Raw genomic sequence first — 27,380 nt, 5'->3', positions numbered from 1 at the left:
CCAGATGGTAGAAAAAACAGGAGTGGGGGCTCTCTTGCCCCGACGTGCTTAGTTGAATGGGATTATAGACCAGGAATGCAGCCGCTTCATGAATCTCTCTTTGTTGTTTTCTGTCCGCAGATTTTATTCTTCGCCGTACAGTCTCGCAACCAACCGCATGATCCCACAGACATCTATCACGCCATTCATTGCCGCCTCCCCTGTCTCCACATACCAGGTACGTCTGCTCACCTGTACCTCACGAGAGATCTTGCTTGCCAGTGATACGCTGCCGAGAGCCCAAAAGGGCATGGTAGAATTAGAACAAAAATTTGTGACCCACGTAGTAGCTATGCCTTAATAATAAGACAATGCTCCTGCTATTAGTGTGGGTTCCCTGGCTTCCCAAGGTTTATTTGCATCAGTTCACTGAGTAATCAAATCTCACAGGCTTTGAACTCTCCCTGCCTACGTCAGCACAGCAACATCCATGCTGGAAAACAACGCAGCCTGTTAGTCTGCTGTTTTCGTTGCTCACATTGCACAAGGGGGGGGGGCTTCGGTAACAGTACCTTTATGCTGATCCCTGACTCGAGGGTGGTCTGCCATTGTCATGTCATTTTTGTCACAGTTGTCCTGGCAAAGGTACCCTGGTAGATGTTAGATGTGACCTCCCAATGGGGAAGATATTTCTTCTTCCTGCTCTTCAACTCATTTCTTATTCCTAGAAAGATGAGACTTTGGGGGTCCCATTGTGGAAATCTGGGTGATCTGAGACTCACTGTGTGCCCTAAACCAGGCGTTCCAGCCAATGGTGGATGGAAATGGTCCCATTCCCACCACAAAACCCACTCCTCATCTTGCTCTTGGGATCTACCCACCAGCCCTGCCAGTCACTCCATTCTCTTTCTGGCGTTACCCACCACTCTTCCTCCAGTCCTCATCAGAAAATGCCTGTAAATGCTACGTATGGAGGGGATGTAAGCAGGGTGGGAAGGAGAAAGCCCAAGTGTGTGGACCTGTGAATCCCTTGTAGTACACAAAGTGCTTGTGGGTGGGTGTTCCAGAGTGGGCTGGAAGCTAATGTTGCCTATTGCTACCAATCCAGTGGCATTCCACTGGCTCAGTCACTCCATACACCTTTTGTTGGAGCACCAAATTGAAGTCTCCGTGCACTTTCCCTTAACCACAGATTCCCGAGAAGCACACCACTCCTTTCTACACTCAACCTCTTCAAACAATATCCCCACACCAATGGGGCAGACTTTGTTAAATGGGGTATTTCCAGGGTAGCTAACCTCTTCTTTGCTGTCTCTTGGGAGCCATGAGGTTGTGTGCAGGTGTGTTTCAGTTTTGTTCTTCCATTGTGTGTGTGTGTGTATGTGTGTGTGTGTGTGTGTGTGTGTGTTGTCTTTTTTTCTAATCTTGGCCCCTGCTGGATGGATTCAAGACCACCCACTGAGCCACAGCATGAAATACTTAGGTAACATGAATAAAATATCCACAGAAAAGTGATTATCTTCTCCCAAACAAGAGAACACAGCAATTTCCTGCATTGTTAAATCTTATTTTGCACCATTTAAAAAATCTGAAGTATATTGGCAAACTTGAGGGTGAGAATATATTGCAAAATAAAACCTTCCTGTCTTTCTATGTGACAATCCACTCACACAAACTTTCTCATCCAGGTGACACATGACACCTTTTTGAAGAGCTGGTGGCTCTCGTACATTTTTTTAAATCCACAGTGCCAATTACCATGAGAGAGAATAATATCACAGACGTTTTTAAGTTGGCCTCACCTAAAACATCCCTCCCCACTTTCTGTTTTATTTCTTTCTGACACTACCTTTGCTGCTTGGCTAGCGCTAGGATGGGGTCACATGAGCATGAGAAGCTGTGGTTGGTTGTGGAACAAATGGGAGTTTTCACAGTCAGCCTTTGACTCTTTCAATGTCTCCCTAGATGTCCCTGGGAGCTGACCTACCAGTAGTCTCTGGGGCTTTTTGTGACTTTAGTCTTCAACTCTGACTTCATAATAAGGTTTCAGGGTTCTTCTGTGAGGGATGCGGCAAAATGCTTACAATCCCCAAAAACCCACAGAAAAAGCAGGTGCAGTGCTACAACTCTGTAACCCCAACTAAGGAGGTAGAGACAAGCAGATCATGGGGCTCACTGGCCATTCAGCTTAGCCTACTTGGCAAGCTCCAAGCCAGTGAGAGACCCTGTCTCAAAAATACAAGGTAAATGTTATCTTATGAATGACACCTGAAGTTGTCCTTTAGATCTACATGCATGCTTACAAACGTAGGCACGCACACACACACACACGAACATACACGCGCACACACATGCACGCATACATACATATACATGCACATGCACGCACACGCACAGAGACCCTGTCTCAAAAATACAAGGTAAATGTTATCTTATGAATGACACCTGAAGTTGTCCTTTAGATCTACATGCATGCTTACAAACGTAGGCACGCACACACACACACACGAACATACACGCGCACACACATGCACGCATACATACATATACATGCACATGCACGCACACGCACAGAGACACACATGCACACACATGTACGCATACACACATGCACACACGCACGCACACGGGCACACACACACACACACACGCACACACACAGAGCCTTGCCTGTTTGGGCATTGCAGCCAGGCACCTAGATGGGGAATTGCTAAATTAACCAGGGCCAAGGGTCCCTGTCTCCTCTTGCTGTGACATATTGCAATGCCACTGAGCACGAGAACCGAGTTCCCTCTGTGATTGCCTTGTCCTAATGAATGCTGTTTGATGCATAGGTCCAGAGTACTTCATGGACGCCTCATCTGCCATACATTATGCAACCAACAGTAAGTGTTCTCAGTCACCTGAGGCTCGATGTTTCTATTATCCAAGTGCAAGCTTTTTTGATGATTAGTGGCTTTGGGGTGGAGCTTTGGTCATATACCAGGACTCTTTCAGAGAGTCACTTTCTCCAGAAGCAGAGCGGCCACCAGAAAAGTCACAGAAGTACATATGCAGGCAGCTAGAGATAGGGGTGGAGACAGAGGCCAAACAGATTTGTATGAAAGGGGACTTCTGCTCCAGATAGAAAGTCAGAAGCCTTGACAGTTAACCCTGAAATACAAAGAAAAGCTTTGTTGCATCCCCATTCTTTTTGCTATCTTTGCCTTACTTGTGAAGTAGTGTGATAGGTTCTGGGGACATTTTGGACCATCGCTGCCAAATGCAGACTCGGTGTGACGCATCTGTAACCCCTACTAAGAAAAGAGGATGCACGGGCAGCAAAGTGGGTGGGCTGTTGAGGATAATGTCTGTGCCATGCCGTGCTTTACTGTGGGAGATATGTCTTTAAGAACAGTCCATGTACCTTCTACTTGCTGGATTTCCCACTCGTGCTTCTCTCCTCAGTATCCAGAGTATCCAGTGAGAAGTATTACAGGAGCCCAGAGCGCAGCAAAAGATTCCTGTGATTGGTTTGTTCTGTAGGTTTTATAGCTCTACAGGACAGGAAGGAACGAAGGAGGGAGGGAGAAAGAGAACACATACACACACACACCACACACACACACACACCATACCACACCACACCACACACATACGCACACACATACACCACACACACCACACACACACACACACACACACACACACACACACACACACCACACTTACTGCATCTCAGAGGATCAGTGAACATGTTTTCTAAATTTACAAGTTGCCATTTCATCTTTTTAAAAAGGACTTTTCATATTGCCCGTAACATTTCAATAGTTGTCTTTTTAATTATATATATCAACACACACACACACACACACACATATATATGTATATATATACATATATCTTACCACCACAGAAGTTGAGGCTGTATTTTGCAAGTCTCTCTCTTTTCCCTTATTTATACATTTTGGGGGCTTCCTGAGTTCATCTGTCCTGTGTTCTATAAATTATACCAATATGTCCAATATAGAGCAAAAATCCAGGCTCTCTCTCCAAGTCATGAGGTAAAATCAAGCATGTTCTGCCAAAGCAATATATAGCCTAGCACAGACAAAGCCAGCACAGAGAGAGTACAGAGTGCCTGGCAAGAACAAATAACATTCTAAAAAAATAATAATGTGCTCACCTACAGAGTAGTAATGCTCATAGTCTCTCTCTGAGGTCAGCACCATCGCCCTGTGACCAAAAGGAATGCACATCTGGTAAACTGAACATTTTTCCAGATGTCATGGATGAATCCCCAGTTCTTCTGGAACTCCTAAAACAGGGATATAGGGAGGGAGGGGAAGAGACGCAGACAGATAGAAGGGGAGGGGACTTGCATGTGTCTTTGTTTCAACTGGAACTAGGCACTGTAGCCAAAGCATTCTGATTCCTCCTCGTCTACCCCAAAACATCTTCAGTTCTGTCTGCATGTGTGTTTATAGAATATCTTTCTCCCTCAATAGTGCGTGAGTGTGTGTGTGTGTGTGTGTGTGTGTGTGTGTGTGTGTGTGTGTGTTTTAATGTGTCTCTTTGGATTTTGCTAGCTGTGGCTTCTGGTCAATGACACCACATCACTTCTCATGATTATGCTTCCCATCATGGTTGGGCTTGGCCTCTAAGGCTAACATGGGAGGTCTATGGCTCCAGTGGTTTCCTGGACAAAGGATTGTCTGGGCCACCCACCACTGTGTTTTCTGAAAATGAGCTAAACAGTGTCATGGCAACACAGAGTTTGTGTCATCAGTCCCCTCTCCCCAACAGCCTTGCTGGTTGTCTATATTGTCTAAGGAACTTTACCAGCTGGCCAGAGATCTTCATCAAGGCAAGAGTTACACTGCGCTCTCTTTTTCCTCTTTCTGTGATACTAAAATGTAAACATACTTCAGCTATCTGAGGCCAAGAAACAGACTAACTGGAGCTGGAAGACTAAGCAAGTTGATGTCTGATTGTGTCGATTCTTGGCTAGGATTATTGAACTGGGAAATCGTTCTAGCTTGTGGGGAATTAAGCAACAGTTTAAACTTTCCTTGTCCTCACATGAACATAGTAATCTCTAAATAATTGTAGATTTTGTGTTTTAAATGGAATATAGTACCAATGCTCTGAAATATGTCTTGACAAACAGTAAATTTCAACAAATGGTTATTATTGAATTGAAATACATACTTGTCTAATCCTATATCAAGTTGTATCTTTATAGAAAATGGATGTTTATATAGAAATAAACCTAAGGATAACAGTCACCTTTTTTCTAACACATTTGGGGAGTACTTCAATCTCTTACAAGTAAGTTCAGCACAGATATCTTTATCCATAAACATAAAATTATTGGTATCAGTACTTACTACATTTCACAGTTAAACTATTTAACATCCAATTCGTAAAGATAATAGTTATTAAGTATATTTTTCACTACATGGAGCTTGATTGACAAGTATGCCCATATTGTCAGTATCCACATCTCAAATATCTAATCTCAATTATTTTCAGTTTCCCCCTTTGTCCTGGCTGGCTTTAAATGTCTATTTGAGACAGCTTGAAATCCACTGGAAGGCGTCCCAGTTGAGTAATTGTCTATATTAGATTAGTACATGGTCATTCATGTGAGAAACTGTCTTGATTGATAAGTGATACAGGAGGGCCCAGTCCACTATGGGAGATACCATTCCCTGGGTAGAAGGTCCTGGGCTGGACAAGGAAATTATCAGAACCTGAGGTAAAGCACGGCAGCGTGAGCCAGAAAAACGTTCCCCCACAGCTTCTGCTCTGACTGCCTTTAATGGTGGATTGCGACACAGAAGTGCAAGATAAAATAAACCCTTTCAGCCCGTAAACGGCTCTTGGTTGTGTCTGTCACAGTAAAGAAAGGAAGCCAGATCATACTTCTGTCACGTATTCTGTCCCTACCTCTAGACAATCGTGTGCGAGTCATTTGGTAGTGGCGGCCCCTCACAGTGCATGCTTGTGTGATGACTCCTGCATGGGCAGTGGTTGCTTTGTCTTGACCCAGCATCCTTGAGGTTTGATTTGGAGGACCCTGTGTTCTCAAAAAGGATATTAACTGAGAACAGCATAGTGCTCTGTGAGGTCATCGAGCACTGAGTTCTAACCCTGTGCCCTGGGCCTCTTTGCCTGAATGTGTGAATGGTTAAACAGAGCATTGTGTTGGTCAGTGAACAATGAGTATTTGGAGGAAGAGGTAGGGGCTTTAGTGAGAGGAGGAAAACAAGGGTACGGCTGGCAACTTGAGGGGGAGAGACTTTCTTCTGGCAGCCTGAGGCACGCAGGGGGCATAGGGCTTCCGGGTTGAAAGATACAGTGGATCCTGATGGGGAAGTTCTCAGGTGTCGGGGCAAGCAGCGCGTGCTCACATGTCATCCAATCAGAAAGCAGAAGAGCAAACCATGGGTGCATAGCTGGCTTCCTTCTCTGTCCTTTTTTGTTCCCTCTGAGATCCCATGTCCTAGGATGGCACAAGTAGTATTTAAGGGGGGATGTCCCCCATCAGTTATTCCCCTCAGGAATTGCCCTCACAAATGCACTCAAAGTGAGCTTCACCAAGTCCTAGGCATTGCTGAACTGTTCAAACTGACAACACAGATAGATAATTCTGATAGCGTTCCAGGGCTTGCTGTTTCAGTTCGTCGTCTTCAAGCTCTAAACTTTCTTATCAGTGTACCCTTTTATAAACTTAGAGCAAACGATTCTGGGGACATGGATGAAAAGTCTCCTCTCGCGAGTCACGGCCAGCCTTCTGGTGTTTGTACCAGGGAGCAGTTCACAGTTCCCTGGAACTGGATCCAGAGACCTCACGGGACCTTCTGGAATCCCTCTTAGGGAAGACAACTGTGTCTGGCTGTTGTAAACTAAGAGAAACTCCAAGAGGAAACCACTGTTGCACATTTGACTGTGAGCAGTTCTCCAACAGGCTTGCTTGTCTCTGCTTCTCAGCCCAGGGTTCTCAACGGTTCTGGGCTGTTCTCGGGGAGCTCAGCCTCGCACGGACAGGCTGATGGACTGCACATAACCTCCTCTACAGAGGAGCCCAAGGGATGGGAATGGCACATGGGCGCACAGTGGACAGCTCTGTGCATACGTGCTCTGCTAGCTCTGTACTACTGACTAGGGGAGAAATAAATGACAGCTCCCAAGAGGAAGCAGAGCCCATGCCTTCAGTTCTGTTTAGGCTCCTTTGGGTCGTAAGCCTCCCATTTTTCATACGATTAGTGTTACTTCATCTCAAGGAGAAAGGCCACCTTTCGTTCCTGCTTCATTATAATTTGGTGATCTAATTATGGCTGGATAAGAAACGTGAGGTGCCCTTGCTGCAGCTTTGACAGTTCTGTCACCATGCTGGCTCAATGGGAATTTTTGTGCTGAGCAAACCCTGAGTATAGAGCTAAAGAGGAAATGACAACCTTCTCTCGAGAACGTGGCTGTTCTGGAAAGCCAGGACACTGAGTATGAGTTTTCTTTGCCTAAACAGAGGTAAGAGCTAGGCTCTCCTTTCAGGGGTTGTGGCTTCTCAATTTCTAGGGGTGTTTTCTGACAAACCATAGCCCCAGATTTGAAAAGAACACTACAAGTTTGACCTAAAAGCACTGTTTTCAGGCAATTTCCCTTTTATTCCAATATCCAAACAGAGCAAAACATCAAAACCTTCATGTTTTCATTACTCAAGTGTCAGAGTGAGGTGTTGTGAGTATGTGCAGAAATAATCTGGCCATAAAAATACACATAGTCACAAGAAATAGTTCCCAGCCTAATAAAAACAACTGAGTCCTAAGCTGTGTGTCTCTGCTTCTATCAGAGTACAATCCTTGGGGATGGGAGCAGCCTAGGGACAGCTGTCTTCTCTCTGGTACCATTTCCTCTTATTATACCTCGAAAGTGAAGGGGCCATGAAGAAGGCTCTTCCCATGTTTGGTCACTTATCACTGTCTCTTCTGTAAACACACACCTGACTTTGCCCATATTGGACAGAATTCTGAAATTCTTTCTATAGCACTTTACCAAGCCTGGCAGTGGTGACGCACGCCTTTAATCCTAGCACTTAGGAGGCAGAGGCAGGCAAATCTCTGTGAGTTCGAGACCAGCCTGGTCTATAAGAGTGAGTTCCAGGACAGGCTCCTAAGCTACACAGGGAAACCCTGTCTCGAAAAAACAAAAAACAAAAACAAACAAACAAAAACCAACACAACTGTACAAGGTCGACATTTCACCCTTGTATAGAGTATGACAGAATTTGCAACAAGGGTTCTTTCATGCATAGAGTCTCTATAGAAATAACCATTATATTTTGTGTGGTTAAAGAATGATCAATGATGGCCATACCCTTTGTCTTTGAATGATTTGGTTTATTAAATATAAGGCAAGCCAAAGTATAAGAATAAATGGCAAGAGATAAATGATAGATAGATAGATAGATAGATAGATAGATAGATAGATAGATAGAAAAACATCACAGAACCCCGTACTTTCAATATCTACCTGGGGAACCTGCCTGGGAAAACCCCTTTAAGGTAGACACCTGGAGTCCAAGGCCAAGCAGTGTCACCTCAGGTGGGGCTAGAATGAACAGCAGCAGACAGAGATAAAACATCATCAACATGGATGCTCACAGTATCCAGAAGAAGCCAACTGGGGGAGTCAAGGCCATCAGTCATCAGTTAGTGTTCCTGACTGAGTGTCTCTCTAGCTGTGCCCTCGCTCCCCCCCCTCAACTGCAGTCACCTTTACACCATAGGATAAACACAGCAGCCTCCATTGGAAATAGTTAGCCTGCCCCTGTTATTGCTCTGTGTCTGCTTAGCATTTCTTCCTTCCATGTTCTAGAGTCAGGGGTCAGCCCATCTGCAGATAGCAGGCCTTGGAGGATACTTGACATAAATGCTCTTGGGTCTGAAATGGTGCTGTGGGGGAAGCAACACCCACTTACACAGCCCGTGAACTCAGCAGAGCTTCTCAGTGAACTTAAACGGCACAGGACAGTTTGCCAAAACGTTACACCTCAGTAACAATGTGACACCTCCCAATTTTTAACCACATGAAAATGCATGTGTATGTATTTAATATGCACACTTCAACACATGAACAAGATTGGTTTTCAAGCATTCTGTTACAACTTGTTTTCCTTTTTTCCACTGATAGAATTGCCTTAATTTTGTAGAGCTATAACAAAATACCTGATTCTGGTTTGATGAAATAGAGAGGGATGTATTTTGCCTCAGTAACTTAGTCACTTTTCTACCAATATGATGAGATAGCATGACTGAGACAACTTATAAGGGAGTTCCCAATTTCAGAGGATTAGAGTCCATGGCCATGATGGTGAGGAGCATGACAACAGACAGGCACCAGGTACTGGAGCTGGAGCTGAGAGCTTACATTTTAGGACAACAACCACAGGGTAGAGCAGAAGCTAACTGGGAATGGTCTGGGGTTCCAAGCCTAACCCCAGTGACACACCTCCTTCAGGAGGCCACACCTCCTAATCCTTCCCAAACAGTTTCCCACTGGGGACCAAGTATTCAAACACATGAGTCCATGGGAGCCATTCTCATTCAGATTCCTAATTCAGTGTTTTCTAGTCTGAAAATCCAAGATAGGCAGCCGTGTCTGCTTGGTTCTCTGTTTCCTCCCCCCTCAGATGGTATCAGAAGGTTCCAGAGAGCTCTACCTTGAGTTTAACCTACTCATTTGACAATCCATTTACCAGTGCTTCTTTGGAATGGCCTTCTTGTTCATTAACTTCATAGGAAAGTTATTTTCTGTGTTTTTTTCTTTAATCAGCTATAGATGTTGGTTTCAATCCAGAATCTTTTGAGAAATTGGTTTTATTCCTTTCCCTTTTGCGAACTTAACTTTAATTACATATTTTATAATTGTGTAATTTTTAATTTATTTCTTTCACTGAAAGCTCATGAACTGCATTTTATCAGAATATAAATTTCTTTAATACATATCTCTAATTCTACCCATTAATACTTTATTTATTATTCTGGCATCAGGTTTTATTATAGGGATTAATAGGTGCTATGCTGTTTTACATATCCTTGTTTTGATAAAATTTCAACATAACCATTGCAAAGCTTTTGTGAATATGATTTGAATCAGTTATTTGTTCCCTAAATTCTGATAAAAAATTAAAATATGTATAGAAGCGTCTGTTTTTGAGAGTTTAGAATAACTCACATGAACACTACCTTAGCTTTTGGAGACAGATGTACATACTCTGACAAACTCCATTTCAAAAAAATAATTCATGACTTCTGTCTAATTCACAAAAGACTCAAATACATAGACCACTCATGGACTTGTAAAATACTACATGAATCTTCTTTTTTTTTTAATGGGAAGGATGTTTTATTGGAAAAAAGAGAAGGTAGTGGAGAAAGGGAATGGAGAGAAGAAGAGATGAGAAAGAGGGGGGAGACACACAGGGAGAGAGAGAGAGAGAGAGACAGAGACAGAGAGACAGAGAGAGAGACAGAGAGAGAGACAGAGAGAGACATGGAATGAGAGTGCCATACACACAGAGAGGGGGGGGAAGTTCTGTATGCCCCTTCACAGGAACAGTGGAGGGGGGAGGAGAAAGAGCTACATGAATATTACAAACTGTCAGATTGTCACATTGTAAACAGTTACTCAGGCAGCCCTAACTTAACACACTAGGACACAGAATAAAGATGAAAGCAGAAGGAGTGGGTAGTGAAAAAGGAGAGAGAGACTAAAGACTATAGTGAGGGATAAATGGTAAAAGTACATTATCCATACATACATACATAAAAAGAAATAATAATCAATAAGAAAGAATAATAGAGGATTTGAAATAATTATAAACAAAAACAACTGGTAGTTGTAGAAAACACTGTATAATTTATCTTTAAAAAATCATGGAGTTTTTTTAGTATCTTCATTGTGATAAAGTATGAGGAACCTTTTCCCCAAGTTTTCCTTCACTAAGTCAGTCTTTTTCTTCTTGTGGTCTCAACTATGGTGGCCCAATTACATTTCATGCTGTTTGTGCTCCCCAGTTCAAGGGCTTAGTTTCAATGAAAAAGATCAACAGTTTAAAATAATGGAACACCAGATATTTATGGGAATGTGCTCCTCATATTAGAAACTGAGGAAAGAAAACTTTTAAAAACCATCTAATCATCCTCTCTCAAGATGTATCCTCCCATCATAGAGAAAGTTCACATGCATTTAAAGTGATTTAATTAAAATATGGAGTGGGAAAGTGTCTAATGTCTAACAGTTATATGCAGAAGGAGAGGGAAGCATCTTTAGGAGAAGATAAAAAAAGAAACGAATATGACCTGATGGGAGCTGTGTCTATAAGTGCTAAAAAGTAACATGTGCTAAGAGAAAATAATATGGGGAGATTATCCCAAGGAATTGCATTAGTCCTGATTGAGTCAGGTGTTTGCTCTGGTCTATGGGAATGAAACTTTCATTTAGCCAGTTTTGATAGAATATGACACTTTTAAAAAGATGTATGTATTATTTTATGTGTTTGAGTGTTTTGCCTGTGTGAGTTTATATGCACCATGTGCATGCAGTACTCATATAGGCCAGAAGAGGGCATAAAATCTGCTGGCACTGGAGTTACAGATGAGTGTGAACCACCATGTGGGTGCTGATAGCTGAACTCATGCTCTCTGCAAGAGAAGCCAGTGCTCTTAACCTCTTAGCCATTTCTCCAGCCCCTCTGACCTCATTTTTAGTAGTATGAAAACACCAGCACCATTGCCTAGAATTTAGGTTCATTTCACAAAAATAGAAACATGAGTTATAAGTCATTTCACTGGACTGTATATAAATTCCAGTAGTGTAATGTATAAATCAGTCACAAGTGCATAAAAAAACTTTTTGCATAAGGAAAAGCCATTATTCAAAGCCGCTGTACATAAAACAACTTTATGCCCAAAAAGATATTGTTGCTGGTAACCTCCGCCTTCTAAATACTTCCCCTGAAGGCATCTTGGAGAACATGTCTGTCCTGCTATTTGAGATCCCTTGGCTTCAAAGCACCAGGGCACTGAAAAGTTTTAGTGATGCTAGAATCTATTGCAATCTGAAAGCATGCTTTAGCAGTTTTTGATATAATGCTCAGATACGCGTGGGCATGGTAGTACACACCTGTCATCTCAGCATTCAGGAGGAGAAACAAGAAGAACAGAAGTTCAAGACCAGCCTTGCTGTAATAGATAGCTCTTGTCTCACAAATCCAAGGACTGTGGGTGTGGCTTGGGGAAAGCACTGGCCTAGCCCATGGAAGGCCCTGGGTCTGATCTGCAGCATCTCAGCACAAAGGCTGGACTATTCCAGATGCCTCAGTCTCTCATTGGTCATAATTATTGAAACATTCTATCTTTGATGCTATGGAAATTGGTCACTGCACATGTCTGTCATTCTGTGTGTTTCTATGGTATTTTATTAGGTGTCTTAAATGTGATACAGCAGCTCAAAGCAAACTCTATTATTTTTTTGTTAGACATAGCATTCTGACCATATGAGTGAATGACTGAGGCAAAATTCCAAATACACATGACCTCCTGCATGTCCTTAGATAGTTCCCTGCATTACTTCATCATCACCAAAAAAAAAGTGTCACTACCTAGCCTGTTCCTTCTTAACTGTGTCAGCATGGCTTCCTTAATAGCCGGTTAATAGTCAACATAACTAGGCACACATTCTAACTGACTTTCTATGACTGTCTCACTTCCTAAAGGGTTCAAAACTATATAGCCAAAATAATGCGTATGCCAGACTCTCCAGAAGACAATGGGTTACATGTAGCGATGGGGCAAATTATTCATTTTACACATGATGCCAGCATAACCAAATCTACCAAGGGAGGCACTAAAGGGCTGAGGTTGGAGGTCAGGGAGACTGAACACTGCTTTCATAGCACAGTGGGGTGAAGTGTTCTCACACACCTAAGTGCCTGCCTGTTATGTGAACTTTGAGCACTCACTAAGCAGATGCTCACAAGTGAGTTCAAATTGTTAGGGTAACCCTGAACCCTAAAGTTTAAATATGTTATTCCCATTTTCTTGTCTCTTGGAACATCATTGGGACTCTGCTTCTGAGAAAACTGGCTGATTGTGTCAGCCTTGGGGAGCCTGGCGACTTCTGCTTCGGTGCAATGCTGTGCTTGAAGTCTTCGCCTGAAATTCCGTGTCAGGGTGAAGACCAAGCAGTCATTATTGGCCCGTGGCTCATGAAATATGTGTCACCTTTCAGCGCCACCTGAGCCTGATGGGCATCCCCAAGGGATGCAGGGAAAAGTGTGTTCCTGGGTAGCGGGCAGAAACGGTAAGGCAGAATTATTGGGGCACAGGCTGTGAGAATGCTGTCGTGTCTACACAGATTGATGACATCACTTCAGCTGTAGCTGGTGTCAGTCCATCCTTCTTGATAGTAATTACCCCAAGGTCAATTGACTCTGAAGCTGCACTTGAGAGAATTGATGGCCTCCTCTGGTTTCCATGTGAAATGTCCGGTCTAAGCACACATTTTGCATGCCAGTCCTCCAGGCTGGTGTTGCTGTTGGGGAAGATTGTGGAAACCATTAGGAGGTGGAAACCTTGTAACGCGTATTCTTTCCTGCCAGCTGCCTGGGTCCCGTGCTGTCTCTGCCCCCAAATAACACACGAGACACTGTATTAATTATGAAGCTGTTGGCCGTTTGCTATGGTTTCTTAATGTCTAGCTCTGACTTAATTATTAGCCCATAATTATTAATATATATTTTTATAAGGTCTTATCTTACTGAGGAAGCAGCCTCACACGTCCTCCCTTCCTGGGAGATCACATGGCAATGCTACACTTGACTACATTTCCCAGAATCCTCCTCAGCTCCTAGAGTCCCACCTGTCTTGTTTCCCTATTGGCCAATGGTGCTTTATTTATCAACCAATAGGACAACATATACACAGAAGGACTTCCCCCCTCAGAGCCTTGCTGGGGGGAAATGGGTGACTTGAGGCAGGCCTTGAGATTTGATAGCTCTACCTGCTGTATGCAGAGGGAGTCCGTGTGTCTCGCTCTCCCAATTCAGTGCCGTCTCCACTGTGATGGAATATGTCTCTTCTTAAACTCTAAGTTAAACTGAGTCATTTTTCCTTTCAGCTGCTTTTGTTGGGTGCTCGGTCACAGTGATGAGAAAAGCAGCTCATCAGCCAAACCATCTCATCAGCAGAGAGGAAAAAAGTTGACCTCTGATGACTTTGTCTATGAGATGTGCGTGAAACTGATTGGCATCATAATACATATTTAATGTTTTTTAAATGAGGATGATGGGTCTGGAGAGATGGCTCAGTGGTTAAGGATATGTGTTGCTCTTCCAGAAGATCTGAGTTTGATTTCTGACATCTATTATCAGGTATTGAAAACCACCTTCTTCTCCATGGTATCTAATGCCCCCAATGGCCACTATGGGCACTTGCACTCATGGACACATAACCCACACAAATATGCATAATTAAAAATTTTAAACATCTTCAAGAAAATGAGGAGTGTTTGTTCCTCTTGTAACTGAATAGAGTGGAACAGCAATGACAGGAGGAGGCTGGGAAATCTGAGAACAGATGCTGTGGAGGAAGGAAATCCATATCCACCATAAAAAGAGCAATGTGATTTTGCAATGTAACTCTTGCTTAGCACTGAGAAAAGGAGCCTAATGACCAACTGGACCCTAAACAATAATCTTAATTTTATGTTTGGGCAGCTGGACACATTGCTCAGCAATGAGAGTGATGCTGCCCTTAGATAGGACCAGTTCCTGGCAGTTCCATCAGGAAGTCCCTAAGGGCCTGTAACTCTAGTACCAGCAGATCTCTCAAACCTTCTCCTGGCCTCTTTTGGAACCCACATACCTATGTGCATGCCCCCACACACACTGCAATGAAAGCAAAACCTTTAATAACACAACCCCTCTATTCAGAAGAACTTTTATCACTAAGTTTGAATGTCTTTTCATCAATGCACATTATAGCTAGTTCCACATAACACTGTTTTATATTAAAAACCAGCTCTGGCTTTTTTATCAAGCCTTTCATCTTCTAAGTCCTAGATCTCCTAATCACTTTCAATCAATAACTAGAAAAGTCATTACAGTGCCCACTTGGTGCTACGTGCTATTTATAAAGCATCTCCAGTAGCAGATCTCATGATAATCTCTTCAACTTTCTAGGATGCATGTATGGAATCTAGTTCAAAGCAATGTTTAGAAGGGGTCAGATTAGAAGCCATTCCATGTAACTCTAGGATGGAGGAAACACAGAGAAACAAAGTATCCACTTGATACCCAAGGAGCATTAAGACTCACCATGGGGTCAGATGACAGTGATGAAGTCTGGAGGACTAGACATGCAGGCTGAGGAAGTCTGTCAGGTTCTCCAGACAATAATGGGAGAGATGGAAGAGTCTTGCTTAAAGTAAGCTAGATATTACTGGCTTAAGAGAAGAGGGGGAATGGCAGTCAAATCTTGCCCTAGCAATAGGACAAGTCAGTAGTTTCCATAAGACTTATATCCAGTTGGGGGATCTGATATGCCAGTCACTTGCCTGTGACAAGTCAGCTCTGAGAAGACTCCATCTGGGCACTCTCCATACCATGCATGGCCATCTGGGCACACTCAGTCAGTGAGGCTGAGAACACCTAGTCATGGTCTGAGGCACTCCTGGGTTGGAGCAGGGCTGGCTGGACACAGACACACGGGAAGGAGGCTCCAGAGGTGAGGGCCTCATTCACTTTGCCTTGAGGTGGGTAACTGAAAGACTGACAGCCCTGAGCCAGAGGTTGGGTCAACCATCAGCATGGCTGCTACCTCTCTGCCATGATGTTTTCTGTTCCCAGGACTGAGAACCCTAAAGATCTCATGCAGTTGGTGCTCCCTGCAGTCTCTTCTCCTGCAGGAGAGGCATGAGATTATGTACTAAAACTGCATTAGTGACAACCCTAGTGAGAAGGATTTCCTGCATGGCCAGGGGCATGGAATTCCTTTGAACATGGTGGGTTTGTCATACCAGACATGGATTCCAATCTGTAGCCTCAATACCCAGGTTGGCCATCTACATGTGGCACCAACAGACCTGGTGAGGGTGGTCCTTCCCCCTAGTTGAGATAACTGGTAAAATTTCTAGAAAAGCTTTTACTTTCCACCAGTGATTCTAGACATTAGGCAGTGCTTCTCAGACCTAGACATATAAGGGACTACTCATATAATGATATTACATTAAATATGTTTGTCTCCTGTGACCTAATGTAAGGACTGACTTATGACCCTTGCAGGAAATATTCTTTAGCTTGCTAATTGTCCCCTTTCTTACAGTCAGAGCTAAGTTTGTGTTGTGTTAACGTATGCCTTTTGGGATCAACCAGTTCATGTGCACCTGATGTTCTACTTACAGAGTTGATCATAGTGATGAATTAAGAAATAGAGAGACAGATTTCAAGTTATGGGGAGTGTTAGAGGCCATGACACAAGATCCATTGATGTGTTGGAGTCAATACAGAGTTTTTCTGTGAAACTAGTTCATTTTAATCATGTAGGATATTTCAGAAGTTTGGTTTTGTTACATTTTGAATGAAATCACCTTTCATTTTCTGGTTATCAACCTACAGTGGAAGAGCAACTTGATTTGAGAAGCTCATAACCACAAGAGGCATCTTGTAAAGCCAGGGGAAATTGGCTACTTTGTCAAACCCATAAGGAAACACAAGGAGACAGTTTGTTAATTCATCTTCTTCTGAAGTCATTGTGAATATGAGTTCTCTGAAGAGGCCTCTGTTTGTTAATTACTCTTACCTTTAAATCATTGTGAGTAGAGGAGTTTGTGGACTCCACTACTACTAAGAAGCTCCCACTGCTCTGCTTGTAAACTGCAGTGTTCCTGGAAATTTTTCATTTACTGACCATGAATCATTATCTGAGGCATTGCTGGGTAGTCCTATCTTTGGCACTTCACAGCCTTAAGCTGGATTTTTCTCCCAGCACTGAAGCTGATGCTAATAATAGGGAACACTTGCACAGGTCATAGCAGTAATAGCTACTTGCAAGAGTTGGTTCTCCCATTGCACCATGGGGAACCCAGGGATCAAGGGCTGATCATCCAGTTTGAAGGAAAAACTGACTCTCCAAAATTGTACTCTGACTTCACCATAGCACATGTGTTCTCCTTCCACAGCCGACCCCACATGTGCACATGTAAATAAATGAAAGTCATTTTTAAAAAAATATATAATAAGTAATGAACTCATGGTGACCATTTCCAATGTTTTAAAAAAGCCACAGTGAAAAATAAAATTACACACAAGGGGCACAAATGGCAAGTCATTGCAGAATGTTGTGTTTTCCTGGGGATTTTCCATATCCCACAAGATTATAGCACAGTCTGGTTTCCTCTTGTTAGCTACCATAAAGAGCAGTTCAAAGTGAGTTTCTTCAAAATCCCTAACACTGTGTCTGTATCTCTAGACAAGGGCTTACAAATTGGATCACGGCTCAAAGATTTAAGTGTCCTTCGTGACTTTTTCTAAGAATAAGTTTCAGTTGGGAAATGTCAAGATTGAGGATTTATTTACTGGCAATCATCAGGAAGATCTCTGAGTGAAATAGTTCCTATAATACAACAGAACATTTTAGATATAAGCCTTTGATCTGTATTATTGAGTTACTGACATATGAACCAGCATGAATGACTATGGTGGGGGTGGGGAGATTGGCTTAGATGGCAAATTGCTTGCCATGCCTATAAGCATAAAGACCTTGCCTGGTTCAATATTCAGCACCCACACACAAGCTCACCAGTATTGCCCAGGATCAGGGAAGTGGAGGCAGGAGGATCTCTAGGACACCATCCTCTGGTTTCTGCACTCATAGACTCACATACGCATGTGTACACACACACAGACACACAGACACACACACACACACACACGTCATTGTTCTGATCTTTACAGTCCCAAGAAAGAAAAAGACAGATAATTTTGTGCTTCAAACAGATTTCTAGCACAGAAGCAAAAGTATGCATCATCAGTGTTTGCTGTCAAGGTGACCTAGGACATGTTCCCATTGTTTCTGAGCTGAGACCTCACCTTGGTCCATTTGGGCAAGCCAGTTACTGCAATCACTTCTGTTTATGGAACTATGCAGGCAGACCTGTGTAAACCCAAATTGATCAGTCATTTGACGGCATCTTTATTAGTTACCTTCCTTGTGGTTTTGACAAACCACATGACAAAAGGCAATTTACAAGGTTTATGTGAGCCCATGATTCACGAGTGTAACTGATAATGACAGGGAGGTGTGGCTTCAAGGGTCCAAAGCTGCTTGCTCACATCTCTGTAGATCAAAAATGAGAGACAGGAGAGGAAACAGGGCTAGAACATAAACCCCCATCCTGTGCCCCAGAAACTGACATCTTCCCTCTAGACATCCAGTTCCTGAAGTTTCTACAACCTTCACAAACATCACCAGCAGCTGGACATGAAGTGTCCAAACACATGAGTCTGTGTGCCTGTGGTCTGTGAGAAGGAAGGGAGGGAACATACATCAAACCATACCAATGTCCCTTGTATGCATGTCCAGACACATATAGCCATGTTCCGACTGACACGATTCCTTGTCCCAGCTGTCTGGCAAACAAGAATTACTTATCGCAGGTTGATTCACGGGTGAGTTCAAATCAGGTAAGATCGTCCTGATCACACTGCCAATAGATGATTCTCTTTCTGCTCCTACCGTTTACTTACCAACAGATCTTTAGACAATCGGTAGATTTTTCTCCATTTATCCTTAAGGAACATTTTCTTGGATTTCTTCAATTTAGCAGTATCCATTGAGAATCTACTTTCTTTGGATTTTTATACCTTTTGTTTGTTTGTTCACGTGTTTTGAGACAAGATCTCATGTAACCTAGACTGTCCTTGAGTTCTGCATGTCGCTGAGGCTGAACTTGAAGTCCTGGCACCCTTGTTACCAACTCTCCAGTGCTGTTGTTGTAAGAGTATGCCACCATGCTGACCTCCACTCCCCTCCGCCCCCATGTAAACTGTTAAACTTCCTCAGAACTCTGAGTGTTGAACTTACCTGAAATCTCGTAGATATTATCATTAGAAACATGACTGGTTGGTTGTCCAAGAGAAGTACATTTGTCCTAAAGTAACCTGCTGATTATAATTAATAAAAAGAGTGGGACATTGGAGGGGTGAGCAGATTAGAAACATGTAGATTGCATTTTACTTAAAAGAAATGTATATTTCTGAAAATTCTAAAGATTACTTGAGAGAAGGAAAATTCGTAATTGACCTGTGAGATATTTCAGGGCAATCAAGAATATTTCTGACACAAACAAGTGTATTGGGTATGGGGGAGCAAGGAAACAGTGTGTTCAAATGCCATTTGGCTGCACATTGAGTTCAAGGCTAACCTGAACTACATGAGACCCTGTCTCAACAATGCTTTTCCTACCAATTAAAAGGTGAAGATAGATTCTGTCCTCTAATTTAGTTAAGATGATGGTCATGAAAAAAGTAGCTTTTCTAGCTTTTCCTTTATTTTACAAATGCATTAGATTGTTAAAAGTCAGTGAAATTTTTTGTTTGCTTGTTTTTTTGGTTTTTGTCAAGACAGAGTTTCTTTGTGTTTTTGTGCCTTGGTTATCCTGTAATTATCTCTGTAGTCCAAGCTGATCTTGAACTCAGAGATCTGTCTGTCTCAGCCTTCCAAATGATAGGATTAAAGGTTTGTGACATCACCACCTGGTCTACAGGCTACACAGAGAAAATCTGTCTTGAAAAACCAAAAAAAATTATAAAGTCATTGAATTTATTGAAAAAATGAAATTTCATTCATTCATTCCATCATTCACTCAACAAACATATTCTGAATATTTTTGATGAGGCAGGCATTGTTCTAGAAATTAAGAGATAAGTAACTGAGCAAACTCAGTTCCTGCTGTTACTTAACTTAATATTTGGGGTGGGTCTGCCTACCTTATTACCCCTCGCCTGGAAACCCCTCGTAGACATGCTCAGTGATCTGTTTCTAAGGTGACCCCCAGTCCACTCCAGTTGACCATCATCACCATGCCTCACAGTAGACAACCAGGGGAAACAGCATGCCACCTTTACCCCCACCTAAGCTAACAGACTCCATGCTTCATTCAAAACACCTTCTGGAGAATTTGCTCATCTCATTGGTCGGAAAGTGGCTGTGGGTGTGGGGGCCTGAGTGTGCCACCATTTTCTGTAACTATGTGATACAGTTTTCTCACCTAGAAAATGCCAGTCTTTCACAAACAGGTTTGGGGTTCGGACTCTTGTCTTTTCCGGAGTATGGTTGACTTTGCAGTTTATGGAGTTCATCTCTTCTCCTTTGAGGCTCTTGGTACACTGTTTATCCCATTGCAGAAGCTAGGATGAGCTCTGCAGCAGTGTTTCTGCCATGAAGAAGTGAGATTTGGGGAGGTTAATTGACTTTCCTAATATCACACAAGTTGGTGGCAGAACCAGGGCACCTGTGTTTCAATCCAGTTAACACCAATTTTATTTGATTATGTCTGGCTGGGCTCTTCATTAAGTTTCTATGTTTCAGGTTATATAATTTAACCCTCAGAAAATCAAGTTGAGAGATTAATAAAAAATATTGTGATTTAGTCCTTTTGTTGTGGGATATAAAATATTAGTATATTATCAGGGCCCTCTAATGCAAATTACATTAACATAATAAGTACAGTATTTTAATCTTTTGGCATTCCATCAGTACATTTGAAATGGAAGGTATGATCTACTTAATAGCTTTGACTTGGAAGGACACATCCATCCAAATAGTACCCTGATTTAATTCTTTTTGCTTCACAATTATGTAATGCTGTAAGACATATCTAAAGAAAATTTGCCTTGTTTTGTGCTGACTAGTCATTATATATGGCCCATAGTAAGATTAATATCACCGGGATTTTGCAATTTATCAAGTTAATGATTCTTTTGCATTTTAAAACAGGTAGTTTAGATAAAATGCATAATGAATGGTTGTAAGAATGACAAAATACAAAAAAATACCCTGACACTGTATGATTTGAGTCTATGTTTCGGAAAGAAATCTCTTAACCATGTACTCAGGATGGTTGTGTTTTCTTTTGTTTTCTATAACATTTAAGTGATTTTGTTTTGAGATGGGTTCTCACTACATAGTCCTTTCTGACCTTGAACTCCCTCCTTTCTGACCTTGAACTCCCTAGGCAGACCAGGCTCACTTGGAACTCCCTATGTAGACCAGGCTGGCCTCAAATTCGTAACTTGTTCAGAGTGTCAGGATTAAAAGTGTATACCACCATGTCTAGCAACTTTTAGCACTCTATAATAATTTTACATAATTCATTTTTTTAAAGAAGAGATTCTTATTTTTCCCAACTACAACAAAAAACCATATACTAAGTCAAAAGGGCTAACTAGTTCTTCTCTGAACCAATCACAAATAGTTTCCCCTGAAGTAATAATAGTTTATAATTTTCTTTACATTCGGTATTTATTTTAAGGTCAAAGAAAAAGTTATGAAGACCTTTCCCATAGGCTTTCATTTAAGAAGGAATTATTAATAAAGGCTAAACACTTAAGAAGGTTCTCCCTAGCTAGCTGGCCAGAGTTCTTAAGAACCTTTGCTCATAGTGCTCCTTTAAGAGACAGCCAGAACAATTTCCCAGACATAGAAAACACGACATTCTACAAAGAAGCCTGGTGGCTTCATAGCCTGGCTTCTTCCCGTGGAAATAAGATCAGTCGAGTCTGACCAACCCATGGACTCAGAGGCTGCAGCATCTCTTTGGAGAAATCCAAGATGGGAGATAAAATAAGGGCAGGGTCAAGTGGGACTTCTTGTGGAAGGATAAAGGAAGAAAGCTCTCTGGGCAAAAATGAAAGCATCAAGGTTGTAAGGTTTTATTGTTTGCAGACCCTCATGCCTAAATCCTGCATTTATCTGAGAAGCCCTTGCTCAGTGTGTAGTGAGTGGGTGGTGTCTTAGTTAACTTTAACTGTCAACTTGACACAGTCCATAGTCATCCAAGTAAGGAGTCTCAATTCAGAAATTGAGATCAGACCGGATCAGACTGGCCTAGAAGGCAAGTCTGTGTGAGATTACCTTGCTAGTTTGTTGATTTAATTAGGAGGGTCCAGCTCACTGTGGGCACACCATTCTCTGGGCAGATTGCTCCGGGATGCGTTAAAAGCTAGCTAAGCATGAGCCGGGTGATACTGCAAGCAGCGTCTCTTAGCAGTTTATGCCATCAGGTTCCTGCCTTGAGTTCCTGCCCTGACTTCCCTCAGTAGACTATGAAGGGGAAGCGGGAAGTGGAAGAAACCCTTCCTCCCCTAACATGCCTGTGCTCAGAGCCTGTTACCATAGCAACAGAAGGACGCTCCATGTGGCTGTTGTTAATCCCAGATATAATTTTGGCAGCTGTTCCTCTTCATTTTCATTGTGACTCCCCATCTGATGATTTCTTCATCTTAGATTTGTTTCTTTGCATACTTGGCACGTCCCCAGTATAGGCTCAGAGAATCCAACTGAGACTGCATTTGGGGTCAGGATTTCTAGGTCCTCTGGCCCCTGCCCTTCTGCCAGAAGGGTCCCCAGCCACCTAATGATGCAGTCACAGCCTGTACCAGCAACCCATGTTTCATTAAGCTCCAGGCATAGTAACCCACACCTGCAATCCTAGTACTCAGAAGTACTAGGCAGGAATGTCAATAGTTCAAGCTCAGCCTCAGCTACACAGGGAGTTTGAGGTCAGTCTTAACTACAGGAGATCCTGTCTAAATGAATAAGTAAGTGCATGAACTCTGTGGATTGCTGCCCCCTGACACTTTACTTAAAAAGCCGACTGTCATATTGATCATCTGATCTCCCTGCCTCTCCCTTGTTTTCAGATTTTTATGGAATACCTTTTAGATTTAAGAACAATTTATGTGTGTGCCTGTTTTGCCTGTCTGTGCACCATGTGTGCGCCTGATGCTTTTGGAGGTCAGAAGAAGGTGTTGGGTCCCCTGGTTCCCCCACCTGATGCATGTTAGCTGCATAGAATCTAAACCAGACCTGGGGTAACAACGTTTGTCACATAAGCCCACTAACCTGAACTGGAACCTTGAAACCTGTAGCGGAGAGAGAAAATGCACAGTGATGATGATAATAATAACATTTAAGAGAAAAATAAATAAAATCCAGAAAGACAAATGAAACACAGTAAAATGCTTCCACTTGGCTGACAGCAACACTCGAATGGGCAAGCACACCTCCTCCTCTATCCATAAACCGAGATGCTGAGAGCCTCCTTCATCAGAAATCTTATAATGGAGTAAGTTAGCAGAGACATGACTGGTGTTCAGATATGACAGGAGAACATAAGATGAGGCAGCACACGACATGTGACTGTTTAAGAAAACTCCAGGCAAATGACAAACAATTCTCCATCCTTTCTAAGGCACCTGGACAATGCTCCCTCCATCCAGAAAGATCATTTTCCTTGCCTGAGTCCGTGCTCTCGGTGTACCAGCAAGAGGGGATGCAGCCATCATTTCTTATTTGAAGACACTTTTGACACTTGCATTTTACTTTTAATTTTTACAAGTGATTTCTGATTCCTTAAGGTTCCCAATGAATGGATGGGAAAGAAAAGCAGAAGTTGTCATCAGTCAGCAAAGTCTATGGCTTTTGCTTTTTAATCTTGTATATTTGCAGAATGAATGCTGAATAAAAATAATTTTAAAGGAAGGTTTCATATGAAGACTATTAGGTATAAATATTTATACAACCAACCCTTAGAAGAAACTATGTGTTTGAAATTAAACTTTTGGCTTCAAAAAGCACAATCTCTTTTAAAAGTTTTAAATTTTTTCTTTTATGTGTATGAGTGATTGCCTGCATGATATACATGTGTGCCACATGCGTGCGTACAGAAAAATGCATCAGGTCCCCTAGAACTGAAGTTATACACAGTTGTGAGAGTCCGTCTGAATTGAAGAAACTGAACCTGGGTCCTCTGCAAAAGCAGAAAGTGTGTATAACTACTGAGCCATCTCTTCAGCCCCAAGTTTTGACATTTTAATCAACCTAAGTAGTCACTGGAATCAGAAAATTTGGCTACTTTCAAGCGTGTGTGTGGGTTACCTATTTTTTCTTTCATTGTCAGGGAAATATATACATATATTTAAAAAAAAACTATCCATGGAAAGGTTGTTTGGAGATAAGTGAAGCTCGTCAGGAGGAGTGTCATAGGAATATTTCACCAGTCAATTAACAGGTTGACAGCAAGCTTTGGTTAGAGTTAGGGAGAATGGCAGCCATCTCCATAATACAGCTGTGATTGACAATGAACTTCTCACAGAAGTCATTACTGCCAACTCTCCTTTGGAGATGAACCGTCCATCCCTGAGGGTACCAGACTGCAGCCAGCAGAGCATTTTGGTCTTGATAATTAAGCTAACTAGCCAGTCATGTGGGGGCACAATCTGGAGTGTCTGCAATTAGCCTTCATGTTTGAGAGCAATATCCTTCTTACATTCTGCTCTTCAGTCTGGCACCTCAGGGTCTCAGATTGTTTCCAATGTTCCCAGCTTGCTCCACCTAAATCGCCTTGTAACATACAAAAGAAGACACATATTGTGATGGGTCTGACTTAGGATTTCAGGGACTGAGTGGAATGACAGCCAGTCAACAGTTAGGCTAAAAGAATATAGATATGGAGAGTATTGTAAATGATTTCTCTTTGGAAGGTAATGATAATTTCCTTGATTATTTTGTGTGATTGTATATCATTTAAAATAACTTTGTGTGTGTGTGTGTGTGTGTGTGTGTGTGTGTGTGTGTGTGCACGCAAGAGCACATGCCATGGAACATCAGTAGAAGATGGGGAACTACTTGTGGGAATCAGTTCTCTCCCTCTCTTTTTTTTACCATGTGGGTTCCAGGAATCCAACTCAGGCCATCAGTGTTGGTGACAGGCACCTTCAGCCACCAAGCCCTCTCACAAGCCCTGAGTATGCATCATACTTTTGAAGCTTGTCCCCTTAGCAAGAAGTTAGGCACAAAGACTACACTTGGAGCAGCCTCCCCAGAGACTAAACATGGTCCTTCCTACCAAAGATTTAGCTTTGTCTGTTTGGAGAAATCCAAGATTAGAAGGTAGATTAACTTTTGTAGTAGTGAAGAGTCAAGCCATGATTTTCCCACAGAGCTATCCAAGTCGATTATCTATCCATCTCAGAATCATGCCTTTCACAGGGCTAGATGACTTGGTGTGTGTGTGTGTGTGTGTGTGTATTTCCTTGTGGTAATAAAGAAATGATTGACTAATGTATGCTTCCACGAACTGAAGCCATAACAAGCCAGCCAGATGTTTCCAGCTGAGCCCAGCCCACAGATGCTATTACCTCATGATCCCCTCCTTAATCTGGGGATTACCTGGATCAGCCAAGTGGGTGAAATATCAGTGTCCTCTGTCCAACTGACTGCTTGGTAAAGAACTCTCCCAGTAAGGCTGGAATTGGGGAAGGAACGGGGGAGGCGGAGCTGTTGTCTGGCATGGAAACCTTCTGAAGGACATTATCAGGGCTGTTTGTTTTCCTTGCCTTTGGATGTGGTTCTTGGTGAGGTCAAAGCAATGGAATGAGAGTGTAGTGGGTGCAGATGTCCGTGAAGCTGTTGCCACAGCTGGCCTCTGAGAGTGGGCGGTCCTCGAAAGATGAGCCAGTGGGGAGGCCTGGTGACATGAGACATCTGCCACAATGGGAACGGGCTGAAACAACTGTCTTTGAAGCTTCCCCTCTAGTGAGGAGGGGGCGTGATCTTTATGGTGGGAACGAAAGATGTAGATGTTGGCAAGCAGATGGCTTCGGGCTTGCTGTTAAGTGTGTGGAAGAAAACAGAAGTGTATGTTGAAAACCTCCGGTACTAGTCAAACGCCCCATTCTGCTGAAAGCCGTCTGCTGATTCCTTTCCTAACGCATATGCAATCTGTGGGGAAAGGGAGGGGATGCTTAGAGAAACGGGTGGGAGAAAAACCTGATGGGAAGAAACCATTCCGAATATTTTTCTCACATTGAACTCTCTTACAGCAGGGTAATGTTGGCTCCAGACTGAGAGGTCAGGAACACATTTGCAGTCAGTCCTTGCTGGTATACCGGTAGCCTTGTGTCATTTCTGTAGAGTATTAAAAAGAAACTTGATTTGTTTCACTTACATGTATGTATGTCTCTGTGTGTGCATGCATGTACTGGTGGAAGTCAGAAGAAGATGTCTGGTCCCCTGGAGCTGGAGTTACATGCAGTTGTGAGTTGCCTGGGAACTGAGCCTGGGTCCTCACAGGAGCAGTGTATGCTCTTAACTATTGATCCATCTCTCCAGCCCTGCTTTAAAGAAATTTGGTAAATCAATACAAAGACCATCACTCACAGGCCACATGATTCAGTTCCCATTGGAGGTATTTGTCTTCAAGGCATATTATGAAATAATACAATCACTTACTGGACCACTTCTGAGAGAATGGTGTGCATTTACTTTATCACTCCGCCTACCTGTGAAAATAAATTCTAAGCCACAAAACTGGCATATACTCGTATCTGAAACCTTCATTTCCAATGTAATTTTCTACAGGAGAGAATTCTTTGCAGTGGATTGATCTGGTAACTAGTCAATGCTGAAGATTAGTGGCCCACACATTTCCACATGGTCACAGGAGTGCCCTGTTACTGTTGGGCACTATGTGACGGTATGGCATTGGGCAACTTTTGTCCCCATTCTCCCTTCATTCTGAAGTAACAAATGTGGGGTCCCCTGAAGGTGGATCTGAGGAGTATGTTGATGACAGAAGTTCTGTCCTACCTGTTCCCACGGCTGTTTAGCCCAAGATAAACACACAGAGACTCATAAATTTGTAAACTGTTTGGCTGATGGCTTAGGTTTCTTACTGGCCAGCTCTATCTTAATTATTAACCCATAACTATTAATCTATGTATTTCTACATGGCCTTATCTTACCAATGAGTGCCCGGAGACCTATCTTCCCAGTAGCTACATGGTTTCTCCCCCACAACTCTCTGTCCTCCTCTTCCCAGCATTCTCCTTGTCTGGTAACCCTACCTGTACTTTCTTCCTGGCTGGTGGTCAATCAGTGTTTTATTAAACCAATAAGAGAAACATATATTCACAGAATGCAGACAAGACCCCCCCATCAGTATGCATTAGTTATCTATGTCCAATAGCAAAAGGGCTCAGAAAATGTGAAATGGGTGTGGTTTTGCTCCTTTGGGTCTGCTTGCTTATGTCTTTGGCTGGCCCTATTCTACATTCAGAAGACAGCATTGACTTA

General features: G+C 42.6%; 1 protein-coding gene across 21 annotated transcripts in view; it reads left to right on the top strand.

Moving 5' to 3' along the window:
- Positions 1 to 27,380, top strand: part of Rbms3 (RNA binding motif single stranded interacting protein 3) — a 775,988-nt gene that overhangs the window by 681,575 nt on the left and 67,033 nt on the right. For 16 of the 21 annotated variants that reach the window (XM_040740056.1, XM_040740054.1, XM_040740066.1 and 13 more), the window contains 2 exons: positions 121 to 217; positions 2,814 to 2,864. In XM_040740056.1, coding sequence (XP_040595990.1) covers positions 121 to 217; positions 2,814 to 2,864 — 148 coding nt within the window. Of the gene's footprint in view, positions 1 to 120; positions 218 to 2,813; positions 2,865 to 23,496; positions 23,885 to 27,380 lie in introns of those variants that run through there. The other 5 variants (XM_040740059.1, XM_040740068.1, XM_005075048.4 and 2 more) reach the window with 2 other exon arrangements.

The sequence above is a fragment of the Mesocricetus auratus genome, unplaced genomic scaffold, assembly GCF_017639785.1.
Source record: "Mesocricetus auratus isolate SY011 unplaced genomic scaffold, BCM_Maur_2.0 Super-Scaffold_100691, whole genome shotgun sequence".
Taxonomy (NCBI): Eukaryota; Metazoa; Chordata; class Mammalia; order Rodentia; family Cricetidae; genus Mesocricetus; species Mesocricetus auratus.
The sequence above is the reverse complement of the archived record's forward strand: the minus strand, read 5'-3'. Positions and strand labels throughout refer to the sequence as shown.